General features: G+C 40.7%; 2 protein-coding genes across 3 annotated transcripts in view; one reads left to right on the top strand and one right to left on the bottom strand.

Annotated features, from left to right (window-relative positions):
* Nucleotides 1-14,669, top strand: part of cenpp (centromere protein P) — a 246,823-nt gene that overhangs the window by 170,588 nt on the left and 61,566 nt on the right. The window lies entirely within an intron of this gene.
* Nucleotides 9,218-14,669, bottom strand: part of ecm2 (extracellular matrix protein 2, female organ and adipocyte specific) — a 37,611-nt gene continuing 32,159 nt past the window's right edge. For both annotated transcript variants that reach the window (XM_067999104.1, XM_067999105.1), the window contains 3 exons: nucleotides 13,858-13,997; nucleotides 10,665-10,991; nucleotides 9,218-10,084 (listed from right to left, as the gene is read on the bottom strand). In XM_067999104.1, coding sequence (XP_067855205.1) covers nucleotides 9,916-10,084; nucleotides 10,665-10,991; nucleotides 13,858-13,997 — 636 coding nt within the window. In that variant the 3' untranslated portion in view covers nucleotides 9,218-9,915. The remainder of the gene's footprint in view (nucleotides 10,085-10,664; nucleotides 10,992-13,857; nucleotides 13,998-14,669) is intronic.

The following is a 14,669-nucleotide window of genomic DNA, read 5'->3' as shown; positions in this document are numbered from 1 at the left end:
TTCTGCCCCGCTGAAGTTGAAAGATAGCCCCATCAAGTCTCTGATTAGAATGAACTTTTCACATTAAATTCATTCATTAAAATTTCAGCAAATTAAATTTGGCAGTTAGGGGTAACTACTTTCCAAATATATGATGGATTTTCCTAGATATCGTGATGGGAAATTGAACTTTGACTTTTTTAATGGCTCCCACTCTCCCTCAAAGACTCAAGGTGAGCCTATCTCACCTGACAGTACACCTCTCAAATGTTGGCTCAGTTGGTGACGCTCTCACCCAAGTCAGAAGGTTGTGCATTCAAACCCCACTCCAGGAATTGAGTATATAATCTAAGCTGACACTTTAGTGCACTACTGAGAGAGTGCTACATTGTCAGAAGTGTTCCATCCCTCCCGCATCTCCTTGAAAATCCTCGCATCTCTTCCTCCATATAAACTCACCTACCCATATTCACAGCCACCTCCTTGACCTCGCCATCTCCCATTGCCTCACTACTCATATGGTCTCGATCACTAACAAGGCAATCTCTGACCAATTCCTTGTGCCTTTCACCACCCACATCTCCCTAACCCCTTCCAATACCACTTCTTTCTGCATCCACCTGGGAAAAATTGTTCCCCAAGTCACTTACAGCTGCACTTTCAAACCCCCATACTGCCTAGCCTTTGGCCTTCCATTCGCCACGATACCTCTGCAGCCATTGATTTGCTTAACCACTCTTTCATCTCTATTCTTTAATACCCTTGTCCCCAACAAAATCTGCACGCTCTCCCATCCCAATCGGTTCCCTGATATGGCCTCTAACTTGGGTTCCTTAAATCCAAGCGGCACAGAATTGTGCGTACCTGTATATAACTGGCCTAGCTATTCATTCCCAGATCTGGCTGGTCCACATCAAGCTCCACTGGGCCTCACACCCCTCTGCCAAAACTGCCCCTACTCTGTAATCATCCTGGAGCGCAAAGATAAACCCCCGCCTCTTTTCTCCACTATCAGCCATCTTTTCAAGCCCCTATCCCCACTCCCACTCCCTCCACCTTCACCTCCAACGACAAGTGCGACGAGCTAATGAGATTCTTTGTGACTAACATAGAGACCATCTGTTCATCTGCCTCTACTGCTTCCCCCTTCCTCTTGTTCACTAATTCAAACCTTACCCTCCCCCCCCCCCCACCGCTGCCCTAGCATTGAACATCCATCTCCCTCTAGTTTCTCTTCCATCTCCCTCATGATCTCTCTGATCTCATCTTGTCCATGACACCAACCTCTTACTTCCTTGACCTATCTCCACTAAACTGCTGACCCCCATCCAACTTCTGTTCCTGGTCCCCATGTTAGCTGACATTGTAAATGGTTCCTTCTCCTCAGGCACTGTCCCACCCTCGTCCAAAACTGCTATAATCACCACCACCCTCATAAAACCACCCTCAATTCCTCTGAATTTGCAAACTATTGCTCCCTCTCCAACCTCCCTTTCCACTGCAAAGTCCTTGAACGTGTTATTGCTTCCCAAATCCACATCTGTCTTTGCTGCAACTCTGTTTGAATCTCTCCAGTGAGTTTTCCACGTATCCCATAGCACCAAAACGGCCCCAACCAAAGTCGTGAATGGCATTCTCTGTGACTGTGACCAGCCATCCTCCTCCAACACCTCTCCTCCATTGTCCAACTCAGTGGGACTGCCCTTGATTGGTTCCATTCTTGACTATCCAACCATTACATCCGAATCTCCCAAGGATCTATCCTTGGTCCCTCTCTTCCTCATCTACATACTGCGCCTTGGCAACATCATTTGCAGATGTGGGGTCAGCTGCCATATGTACACTGATGACACCAGCTCTACATCATCTCTCTTGACCCCTCCACTACCTCTGTTGTCAGACTGTTTGTCTGACATCCAGTCGTGGGGTAGCAGCAATTTCCACCACTTAAATATTAGGAAGGCCGTAGCCATTGCCTTTGGCCCCCAGTACAAACTCCGTAGACATGTCAGCGACTCCATTCCTATCTCCAACCACTTTCTCAGGCTGAACCAAACTGTTCACAACCTTGGCGTCCTGTTCAACCACAAGCCTTCGACCCATGTCCTCTCACATAGACTTCCTACTTTCATCTAAATAATATTACCTATCTTCACCCCTACTGCAGCCCATCTGCTGCTGAAACTCTCATCCATGTCTTTGTCACCTCCAGACACTTGAAGGCAGTGTTATAAAACGTGTAGTTGGATGGAATGTTTAAGATTTTTCATCAAGTACCATAATATTTTCTTAATCGGTGCTGAAAATGTTAAGTATTTGAAGTTGTTGATTTAAACTCTTATTTTATTTGAGGAACAGTACAGGGAAGTCAATGGTTGAACAATAATATTCAGAGTAGTTGTACATATACAGTAGCAACTTTGTTATTGCAGAGTCCAGGATAATCCATCACAGTTTTGGTGTAAAACTATTCCAGCTCTTAAGAACAGACGTGGTTAGTCTCTGAAACTGTAAGCAATTCAACTCTGGAAAATGTTTTGGGGCTCAAACTGACTGCTGTGTTTATGTAGTACAACTGGCGAAAATATCAAAAAATTCTTTGATAATTTCACTTTCTCTCGGGAATGCTAGCGTGAGTCAATTAATGTTTTTAGTTCGTTGAGTACTAAACTGATTCAGCTGTCGAAAACAGAATAATCATTACAGTAACTTATATTTAAAAGTGCAGCTTTCATTTGGAAGGAATTTACTTGTAAGGAATTATGCACAGAGCAGCTGCTTTACATTTTCATGAATTTTAAAAAATCTGTGCCGATTGATGTGGGTTTTAAACTTGATTGTTTTATTACTTTATACTGAAATGAATCCTTGTTTTTATAATTCAACTTCGTGTGTTCTGAAAACTGAAGAAAAATCTACAAAGGGATCAGAATGAAAGATTTAACCTCTTATTCAGCCTGCAACCAGTATAGTCCTCATTTCCATATAATAGACTGGGCGTAGCTTTCTCCAACTTTTCAATACCCTCTTTTCCCAGCTGTAATCTCATGCCATTGATAACGTAATTATAAATAGTTTTTAAAATTTCTAATATGTCTTTCTGCAAGCATTAGAGAACACCTGGGAGTATGTTAGAAGGCTGCAACACATTGTAAAACGTAAAATCTTGAACTTCGAAACTTGCTCTTGTGTGTTTTCTTTATTTGACATAATTAAACCTTTTTGATTTTGTTGAACTAGTTGGGCATCTACCTGAGGAGCTTAATGACAAACGAACTGGCTGGAAGGAATAACACTCAGCAGCAGTCAAATAAATTGTCACTTCACTTATTAGTCCTGTTTTTTGCAACGCCCTTATGGCAGCACAGGGTCACACAGGCAGCAGATGCAGGTCGGAAAGTCAGGCATCCGACCTTGCATGACCAATTTTCCAACAGCAATTTGGGGAAAAACTGAGGCAGTATCCCACATCCATTGGAATTTGGAAATCACTTAATTAATGATCCCACACCAAATTTCACAAGTTTGGGCCAGGCTTTGCTCACAGCACAAATCTCACTCAGAGGAATTGGGCACAAGGGTGTCCTGGAACCTGGTCTCTTAAAGCCAGGTGGAAGTTTCTGTTCCAGGTGCAGTTTTTATTTCCCTCTTACTGCGTTTTGTCTCATTTCATCAGCTGGTTTTGCTTGCCTCCCTTCCATTTTATTTTTTATTTTTGAGTTTATCCCCACTCGCAGCATTCATTATTCTTTGTTGCTGGCACTCAAATTGCACTATGCAAAGGGGTTGCAAAATTGAGATGAGGGAAGGGAGTTCATGAGAGACCAATAAATCTAGCTGCTACAACCCCACGCCCAGGACCTGATTTAATTGATCCCACTACATGTGCTTGACCATGAGAGGAAAGCTGTCTACATCACCTCCATTTCTCGATAGGTTACCATAATATTGTGCATGATGACCTTCAGACAACATCTGGATCAGGGATAGCTCCTGCTGTATAAGTGCATAATGAAAGAGTTGAGCAAAAGGGCAATTGTTGTGCACAATACTTGAAGTGGTTCCTCTGAGAAGGGCCTCAAGAAATGCTTGCAAAGCACACACTTATCTTTGTCTTCTTTCTGACATCAGACTTATTCATTCTTCACCATTTGCAGTCAGGTACCAGGGACCTCAGTATTAACCTGCCTCCATGCAGCTGGCATCTGTGTTTTTACTTGAGGATGGCATTCAGCTCCAAATAAGGCCATCCTCCTTTGGTGCACCTTCTGCAGCAGCACCTCCAATTCTGTAGCATAAAATGAAGTTATGTTGCCTACATGTCTCCGCTGTGTCGTTGTGAACAATTAATCAATTTTTCTATTACCATAATTCCCTCTTTTATGGCTAACTGCAGTTTTTAATAAATGCTACACCGCTGGAAATTTGCAGTTTCCAGCCAAGTTTGCTACAGATAAGCTGTCTGGGCCAGATTTTCCTGTGCCAGTGGCCTATACAAATTAGAAGGAGGGATTCTTATCCCTGACCTATTGGAACAGGTGTATCTGCACCATGATCCAGCACAACCTCACTTTTGTCAGTCGTGGAAAATTGGGGCTATTGTTCTATGATAACGCAACGTGCTATATATCATATCCCATTGGCTTGTGGAAATTTAAATAGCTTTAGTTTCTAGTTTGCTTTCATTTAGTCAGTACCTTGTATACACCAAGTTTGAAAAAAAAGTTATGCTGTTACATTTATGTAAAGTAAAATTGCTATATGATCCTTCATACCAACTGTCAGCGTTTCAGACTGGCAGTCAGCATTTTGGGAACCCAGTCAGAAAATACTGACAAAAATCAGTGCAGACTGGACGCCCCCCCCCCCCCCCCCGCCTCAGCACCACACTTACAAGAATCTTGCTACTAATGGAAAGCAACCCAGCCGCTGCATGCAGTAGTTGGAAATTCTCACGGGAGCAGAGTTTGTCGGCATGCGCCAGTTGAAATCCTTTCAATTAACAGCAGAACTCAGATAGAAGAAGCTCTGTGGTGAGAGAGAAGTAGGGGTGGAATCAATGCTAATGAGCAGGAAAGTGAAGGGGGAAATGGATAGCAATGATGCAGAGGGGGAAAGGGGGAAGTGAAGGAGAGAAGGAAATGGATGACAAAGAAGGAGAGCGAAGGGTGCAATGAAATGGCGGTAGTGGGGGTGGCGGTGGCGGTGGAATAGAGGGAAGCTACGACTGAGGCTTTGAGGTGGACAAAGAAGGAAAATGCCAGCAGCAACTGAGAGGGAATAGTAAAGGAGAATGCCAGCATTAACTGAGGGGGTGGAAGACTGCCATTGTGAACTGAGGGAGTCCCATTGTTCAGATGAGAAGTTAAGAGTATTGAAGGAAGTGGCCCTGGAAATAGTGGATGCATTGGTGATCATCTTCCAAAATTCTATAGACTCTGGAACAGTTCCTACAAATTGGAGGGTGGCAAATGTAATCCCACTATTTAAAAAAGGAGGGAGAGAAAAACAGGGAATTACAGACCAGTTAGCCTAACATCAGTAGTGGGGAAAATGCTAGAGTCTATTATAAAAGATGTGATAACAGAACACTTGGAGGGCATTAACAGGATTGGACAAAGTCAGCATTGGTTTATGAAAGGGAAATCATGCTTAACAAATCTACTGGAGTTTTTTGAGGATGTAATTAGTAGAATAGATAGGGGAGAACCAGCGGATGTGGTGTATTTGGATTTTCAGAAGACTTTTGATAAGGTCCGACACAAGAGGTTAGTGTGCAAAATTAAAGCACATGGGATTGGGGGGAATATACTGGCATGGATTGAGAATTGGTTGACAGACAGGAAACAGAGAGTAGGAATAAACGGGTCTTTTTCCGGGTGGCAGGCAGTGACTAGTGGGGTACCGCAGGGATCAGTGCTTGGGCCCCAGCTATTCACAATGTATATCAATGATTTGGATGTGGGAAGTAAATGTAAATTTCTAAGTTTGCAGACGACACAAAGCTGGGGTGGAATGTGAGCTGTGAGGAGGATGCAAAGAGGCTCCAATGTGATTTAGACAAGTTGGGTGAGTGGGCAAGAACATGGCAGATGCAGTATAACGTATAACACACCATCCCGACTTGGAAATATATCGCCATTCCTTCATCGTCACTGGGTTAAAATCCTGGAACTCCCTACCTAACAGCACTGTGGGAGAACCTTCACCACACGGACTGCAGCGGTTCAAGAAGGCGGCTCATCACCACCTTCTCAGGGGCAATTAGGGATGGACAATAAATGCTGTCCTCGCCAGCGACGCCCACATCCCATAAACGAATATAAAAAATAACGTGGATAAATGTGAGGTTATCCACTGGTTGTAAAAACAGAAAGGCAGATTATTATCTGAATGGTGATAGATTGGGAAAAGGGGAGGTGCAACGAGACCTGGGTGTCCTTGTACACCAGACGCTGAAAGCAAGCATTCAGGTGCAGCAAGCAGTTAGGAAGGCGAATGGTATGTTGGCCTTCATTTCAAGAGGGTTTGAGTACAGGAGCAGGGATGTCTTACTGCAGTTATACAGGGCCTTGGTGAGACCACATCTGGAGTATTATGTGTAGTTTTGGTCTCCTTATCTGAGGAAGGAAGTCCTTGCCATGGAGGGAGTGCAACGAAGGTTTACCAGACTGATTTCTGGGATGGCAGGACTGACGTATGAGGAGAGATTGGGTCGACTAGGCCTATATTCACTAGAGTTTAGAAGAATGAGAGGTGATCTCATCGAAACATATAAAATTCTAACAGGACTAGACAGACTCGATGCAGGGAGGATGTTCCAGATGGCTGGGGAGTCCAGAACCAGGGGTCACAGTCTCAGGATATGGGATATGCCATTTAGAACCGAGATGAGGAGAAATTTCTTCACTCAGAGGGTGATGAACCTGTGGAATTCTCTACCACAGAAGGCAGTGGAGGCCAAGTCATTAGATGTATTCAAGAAGGAGATAGATATATTTCTTAATGCTAAAGGGATCAAGGGATATGGGGAAAAGCGGGAACAGGGTAGTACTGAGTTAGACGATCAGCTATGATCATTTTGAATGGCGGAGCAGGCCCGAAGGGCCGAATGGCCAACTCTTGCTCCTATTTTCTATGTTTCTATATTTAAACTGAGGCCCGATGTGTCCTCTCAGATGAACATAAAAGATCAAACAAAGTGTAATGAAAATCTGGAACTCTGTCTCCCAAAAGGTTGTGGATGCTGAGTTAGCTGAAATTTTCTGGACCGAGACTGAAATTGATAAGATTTTCGTTAGATATGGGTTCGAAGGGATATGTAGCAAAGGCGGATAAATGAATTTGAGGTACAAATCAGCCATGACCTATCTGAATGGCAGAACAGACGCAAGGACTGAATGGGCTACTCCTATTCCTATGTTCCTATGCTGGAGAGTGAATGTTGAGGTAAATTTTATGGAAGTGTTTTGACTGTTAAAAATCCATGTGTCACTTTGTTTTTCCTATTTTATATATTAAAAATCTATCAAATGTGAAATATAAATGCATAAAATTAACTAGAATGCATCATCATTAATGTAAAAATTCAAAAATTTACAGAAGAACATGGAGAATCTTAGTGAGCTTGAAAACTACCACGGAATCTTGCTTTTAATGTTGTTCAGGTTGTTACAGCACACATCAGATGCTCTGGAAGACAGTGTAGCAATCAGAAAGGAACAAGCAAAATTTTTCTATCCTAAGGAATGTGTAGGACAGGTTGTGGCTTTATACAAGATTGCAGAACATAATAAGGCTCAGGGGAACCCCACTTACACTGCTGTTAGAGATTTTCAGAATGCTTTCAACCTTGTGCCTTATGCAGCTTTCATGAAGAAGCTGGAAGTTGTGAGCGTACACAGCCAAATCTTGGATTTTATCTGGGACTTGTGCTTCAACTCCAAGACCTGTGTACGGGCAGATAAGAGACTCACTGAATCTCTCACTCAAAAGAGGAACAAGGCAAAGATGTCCAATGTCAACCATCCTATTTGATGCCTTCTTCAATGATATGGTGGATTGCATTATACGAGATGACCGTGAGGTGTCTGTTCCAGGCATTTCTGAAAATATTGCAGCACTCCTTTTTTCATATGATGTGTTGCTGGCAGACTCACCTAGGGATCTAGTGCCCTTTACTCACCATCTTGAACAATTGGCTAACTGTGAGATGGAGCCATTCAACCCCCATCCCCTCGCCGAGATTGGCTTTTAGGAATTCAACATGAATAGCCTCCATACCAGCCATCCTGCCATTAACAAGGCGGTGCATCTCAAGAGTTCCCTTCCTCCCAACAAACTATCTCATTAAGGCCTTGTATCTGTACAACACTTTCTGCCACCTTACCCAGACTCCATGCAAATTGGTTTGTTGAGTCAGATGCTAGCTCAGTATAATGTTTTCTCCAAGCCCCAAGGATATCTGTTGGAGAACACTGAATTTATTCGTCCATGGTATTAGACCTGAGGAACCTTTAGTCTATGATTGATAGCAAACTTTAGCTAACGGGAAAGCATTTAGAATAATTTTTGTGTAGTTGCACACCTTTGTGGATAAATGCAACCCACTGATTTGGCCTCATCTACCTAATGGAACTCTGCTCCACAATACAGTGCATCATAATCCACCTTTGTAAGCAGCTCTTAATTGCTCTGAAGAGGTTTCAAATGTTGCTTTGAAGAACTTCTTGCTTTTGCTTAATAGCTCCTCCTCTTTTTGTATTACCATAACAAGATGCTGCTTGGTGTATCCTGTTCAGGTAACTGAAAAGGGAGGAGAGCTGTTAGACAAAAGCAGAGGGCCTTTAAAGCAATGCTTGAAGCCCTCTGATACCCGAGCATGAATTATCCAACTGACCTGATTTATGGTGGTTGAATTTAATGACTGCATCATTTCTTGGTTATCATTTCACTTGATTTTCTACCTGAGCATTCCAAATAAGATTATCATGTCTGCTCTCGCCTGGTTCCATTCTTATCTAGCCAGTCGTAGGACTCTTTCAACTTCCCTCTTGGCAAATTCCATCCCACTATGGAGTATATGTGTCTCCTATATGCAGTATCTTGTTTGTATTGAACTTTCTTTTCCACTGATCAGCCAGGTACAATCCCGTTAAGCACTCTCTGTAACATCTTGGCTGTTTCCTCTGAGTTCTGGTTTGGTATCATCCACAAATATAACAATAAGCTCAGAGAGTGTGATTCCATTCTTCATTTATATTTCAAGAATTTTAAAAATCTTACAATGAGCAACGCGAGTCGGACTGTGAAATCAAGGAGAATTATTTAAATATAAAGAGGCTGAGAAGAGCAGCATATTCTTATAAGCTGTTCTGCTGCACTCCAACACTCTGATACTTTATTTAAATGGCAATTCTTCATCCTGACTTAAAATGTGGCTTCTCACACTACTCCTCCATTGTCTATTAAGTCATAAATATCTAGTACATCAAATTCTAAGCAGTGATTTGCTAGACCAAACAAATCGCTAGTCCTAAATATGTTTGTTCCTGACTTGTTCAGATTACTGTCATTCTATTCTAATTGGTTATAAAACTTTAAAATACTTAATAGAATGAATAATTTCAAATGGTGATACACAGCAGATTGAGCAATATCTCTTAACTCCCAAGTACCATTTGATAAATTATTATAAGGACAGTAAGATTTATTACATATCCAAATGTTCTTTGTTACCTATTATGGATCCACAGGTAAAGATTAACATAAAAACTAAACTAGTTATAGGTTTAGTAAAAAGTTACTTGCTAGTACTTGAAAACAGTTACACTGTTTTGATAGAAGCATAGATAAACAAGAATATTTAAGTCATGAAACTTGAAATTTTTGTTACAAAATATGTACTGATAATTATTTCCACACCTGGAATGGTTATTATTTGACCTTTTGTGGTTTCAAGACAACACTTGAATATAATTCTATACAGGAAAAGGCAGTTGGTGGGATTCTGCGTGTGTTTATGTAATTGTTTTCAAGGTGAAGAGTTCGAATATTTGAGTCGTCTTGATCATTCGCATTGCAGATGGATTCCAGTCGAACGTTCCTAGTAAAAACATAATTTTGTATTAGCGTATGATTTTTTAAAAATCCTTTAGTTCAGTCAGAATTTTGATGTCCCACTCAATGTCTGGATTCAAATTATCCTTTTATCTGACGTGTGTTTTTTGGGCTTAGTTGCACTCTCTCTAAAATCAAACGTACAGATTACAAACTTCGCTATTCTGAGATGCAGGTAGAAAATTCCAGAGGTCCAACTTTTGTGGGGGTGGCTTACTAATAACATATAATGGAAAAACCTGAGTGTTAGAATAGCACAACACGACTCAGCAACGGCAAGTCCTAGCCAAAATGCCAACAAATACATTTTCAGATATTGGTTTGCTATTACGTGTAGGAAGGATTGGAAAGATAAATTAATGCGGATGCTTTAAAATAAGCTCACTACACTCCCTCAGTATTTGTATTGGGGTATCAGTCTAGATTACGTGCTCAGTTCCTGAAGCAGCACTTAAACCTACAACCTTCTGACTCAGATATCATATTTTTTTATCATCAATGGCTAAGTTAACCGAAGAAAATCAAACCTGTAACCAAAAGTAGTATATTGAATATTTTTCTGTTACCTGATTAAGTTGTCATTCAGTCTTAGAAAGTGAAGTGCCTTCATGTCAGGGATTCCAAAAGGAACTCTTTTCAACATATTATGATTTAGAAATAGTTCTCTCATAGTATTGTAAGTACCAAAGAAAGAAACTGGGTCAATTCCACCGCTGGTTAGTTTGTTGAAAGAGAGATACAAGTATTCTAACCCTGGTTCCATGTGAGCAAAGACAAAGCCTGGAATTCGCTCAATCTGGTTGTGAACAAGTACAAGATACAGCAGACCTTTGGGTAGGAACGATGGAACATGAACTATCTTGTTGTGCGAGAGGTCCAGGGATTCTAGGTTCCTAAATAATAAACAAGAATATTTATTTACATTAAGTACAATTTACTTAATTTTATAAGCCTCTACAATAGGCACAAAATTATATCCAATACAAGTCAAAAGGCGTTTGATAAAAGTGCCACATAAAAGACTTGTCATCAAGATTGAAGCCCATGGAATAAAAGGGGCAGTAGCAGCATGGATACAGAATTGTAACAGGAAGCAGAGAGTATTGAACGGTTGTTTTTCAGACTGGAGGGAGATGTATAGTGCTGTTCCCCAGGGGACGGTACTAGGGCTACTGCTTTTCTTGATGTATATTAATGACTTGGATTGGGTGTACAGGGCACAATTCCCAAATTTGCAGATGACACAAAACTTGGAAGTGTAGTGAGGAGGATAGTCATAGACTTCAAGAGGATAGAAACAGGTTGGCGGCATGGGCGGATATGTGGCAGATTAAATTTAACGCAGAAAAATGCGAGGTGATACATTTCAGTCGGAAGAATGAGGAGAGGCAAAATAAACTAAAGGGCACAATTCTAAAAAGGTTACAGGAACAGAGAGATCTGGGGGTATATGTACACAAATCGTTGAAGGTGGCAGGGCAGGTTGAGAAAGCGGCTAAAAAAGCATACGGGATCCTGGGCTTTATAAATAGAGGCAAAGAGTACAAAAGTAAGGAAGTCATGATGAACCTTTATAAAACACTGGTTCGGCCACAACTGGAGTATTGTGTCCAGTTCTGGGCATCGCACTTTAGGAAGGATGTGAAGGCCTTAGTGAGGATGCAGAAGAGATTTATGAGAGTGATTCCAGGGATGAGGGACTTCAGTCACGTGGATAGACTGGAGAAGCTGGGATTGTTAGGGAGTGGTTAGGATCTGGAATGCACTGCCCAAGGGGGTGGTGGAGGCAATCATGGCCTTCAAAAGGGAACTGGATAAGTACTTGAAAGGAAAAAATTTGCAGGGCTACGGGCTGGGGGGTGGGACTCGTTGGATTGCTCTTGCATAGAGCTGGCACGGACTTGAAGGGCCTAATGGCCTCCTTTCATGCTGTAACCTTTCTATGATTCAACGGTTAAACTAACAGGTGCTAATCACGCATCAGTTGCCTTTCACTACAACAATAATAAAGACTTCACCATTTAAAAAATTTCAAAATAATGACATTAATATGAATTAATATTATTTATTGACTTCCTTATTTCTAATCAATTTGTTAATTTTTATGCAAGATATTTAATATTTGGTTTCAAAAAGAAACACAAAAATTGACTATTGAGTAGTGACAAATAGACTTTGTCAGAATGCTGAGTAGCTTAGGAGGGTTGAAAACTTGTGAAAGCACTGTGATAATATCATTAATTTTTTGCTTCCTAGTTTGTAGGCCATGTGTGGGATTAAAAAGTTGCAGATTGTTCCTCAAGAGAACATTGTATTTCGTAAAGAAAGAAGACTGATTAATCTGAGTTTCTATCCACTGCTGTGCCTTTTGTCAACATTCTTTCCTAACCATTGAGAAGTCTCACTTTCTATACAATAAGAGCAATATGTGCCTTGTTAGTTCAGGACAGAAGGAGTGTGTGTTATGGCAGGTGCAATGAGTGATGCTCCCCTGTTTCAGATAAAATAATGAAAGATGATGATCACGGTAAACAACTGCACATTGTTTGACTACATAGCTGGTGGTCCAACATTGCGATGGCCCATGCACATGTTTTATCTCTTGCCACCTTTCAAATGAACCTGAGAAAGCATTCAACATAATGAGATCTGTGGAAGTTTGTAAAAAAAATTATACATGATTATTATTGATACCAGCTCAATTGCTAAATTTAAATCTGAGAGAGATAGCTTTTTGGCAACCAAAGGTATTAAGGGATACGGGCCAAAGGCAAGTATATAGAGTTAGATCACAGATCAGCCATGATCTTATCAAATGACGGAGCAGGCACGAGGGGCTGAATGGTCTACCCCTGTTCCTATGTTCCTAGATCCTTATACCAAATTTAACTCCTTTGCTTGTCATCTAAATGTGTTATACCACACCAGATTAAAAGCATTTTAGAAGCAAAACTATTGGCTCAGTGAACATGATGGTGCCAGGGATGAGGGACTTCAGTTATGTGGAGATACTGGAGAAGTTGGGGTTGTTCTCCTGAGAACAGAGAAGGGTAAGGGGAGATTTGATAGAAGTGTTCAAAATCATGAACGGTTCTGATAGAGTAAATAAGGAGAAACTGTTTCCAGTGGCAGAACGGTAGGTAACCAAAGGACACAGATTTAAGGTGATCGGTAAAAGAGCCAGAGGCGACATGAGGAAACATTTTTTTATATGAGTTATAATGATCTGAAATGCACTGCCTGAAAGGGTGGTGGAAGCAGAATTAATAATAACTTTCAAAGGGGAATTGGATAAATACTTGAAAGGAAAAAATTTACAGAGCTATGGGGAAAGAGCAGGAGAATGGGACTAATTGGATAGCTCTTTCAAAGAGCCGACACAGGCACGATGGGACGAATGGCCTCCTCCTGTGCTGTACCTACTATGACTATAATTAGATAAGTACTTCAGATTTGGCAATTGGAAGGATTTAACTGTCTGATCCTGTGCAGATTCAATGTTTGGAATGCACTTACTATGGAACTACTTCCATGCACATTTAAGAGTTACATTCACATTTGCAGCATTCACGTTTGATAGTCACTGGATTGCATTTTTTTTAAAATGTACTTGATTTTTTTTGCCTCACTCAAGAGACTTCCTGACTGATCTTCCATATGCTAGCCATCTTTGATTTATAATTGTAATATGTACATAACAGTATCAGTTAATAATTATAGCAGTCAGTTCAGATGTCTAATTAGAATCAAAGTACTCACTCAAGCTTTATCCAAGCCATTGGTGCTATCCTGGTTTCATCAAGTTTGTTATTCTTTAGAACAATTACATTCAAATTGGTTGTCTTATTTAAACTAATTTCAGATATTTCTTCGATTTCATTGTGTTCAAGGTAGAGTTCCTGCATTTTTTTAAAAAAAAGGCACTTTTCATATCGAAAGAAGAGGGTGAAGTAAATACGGTCCATTCACATAGTGCATCAATGGTACCCATTTAACTTTCGCGTGAAGCAGGTTTTATAGCTTCACGAGAAATTTAGCAATTACATATGATGCTTGCAAAAGTAACGATTCTATAGATTTTGTTCTACTGTGATCATTGCAATTTGTGTAAATTTTAAAAAATCATATAAAGCCTGAGACATTTGTAAATCGTATTGTAGGCCAAAAGGATTGTTGTCTTGTATAATTTCCACAGCAATAGCATCTCATTATTGTAAATTTGCACAATAGATGTAAGGAATCTTACAACACCAGGTTATAGTCCAACAGTTTTATTTGAAAAGCACAAGCTTTCGGAGCTTACCTCCTTCGTCACCTGACGAAGGAGGTAAGCTCCGAAAGCTTGTGATTTTCAAATAAAACTGTTGGACTATAACCTGGTGTTGTAAGATTCCTTACATTTGTCCACCCCAGTCCATCACCGGCATCTCCACATCACAATAGATGTGGCTGGATACAAATAACATGAAATGGTGAGATGGAGCAAATTAATAAATGTTTCATAAATTTGGCTTTAGAGAACATGAGAACAATACATATGAAGCTGAACAACTTAAGTTTCATGTGTTGAG

Source organism: Heptranchias perlo, chromosome 17 (genome assembly GCF_035084215.1).
Source record: "Heptranchias perlo isolate sHepPer1 chromosome 17, sHepPer1.hap1, whole genome shotgun sequence".
NCBI lineage: Eukaryota > Metazoa > Chordata > Chondrichthyes > Hexanchiformes > Hexanchidae > Heptranchias > Heptranchias perlo.
The sequence above is the reverse complement of the archived record's forward strand: the minus strand, read 5'-3'. Positions and strand labels throughout refer to the sequence as shown.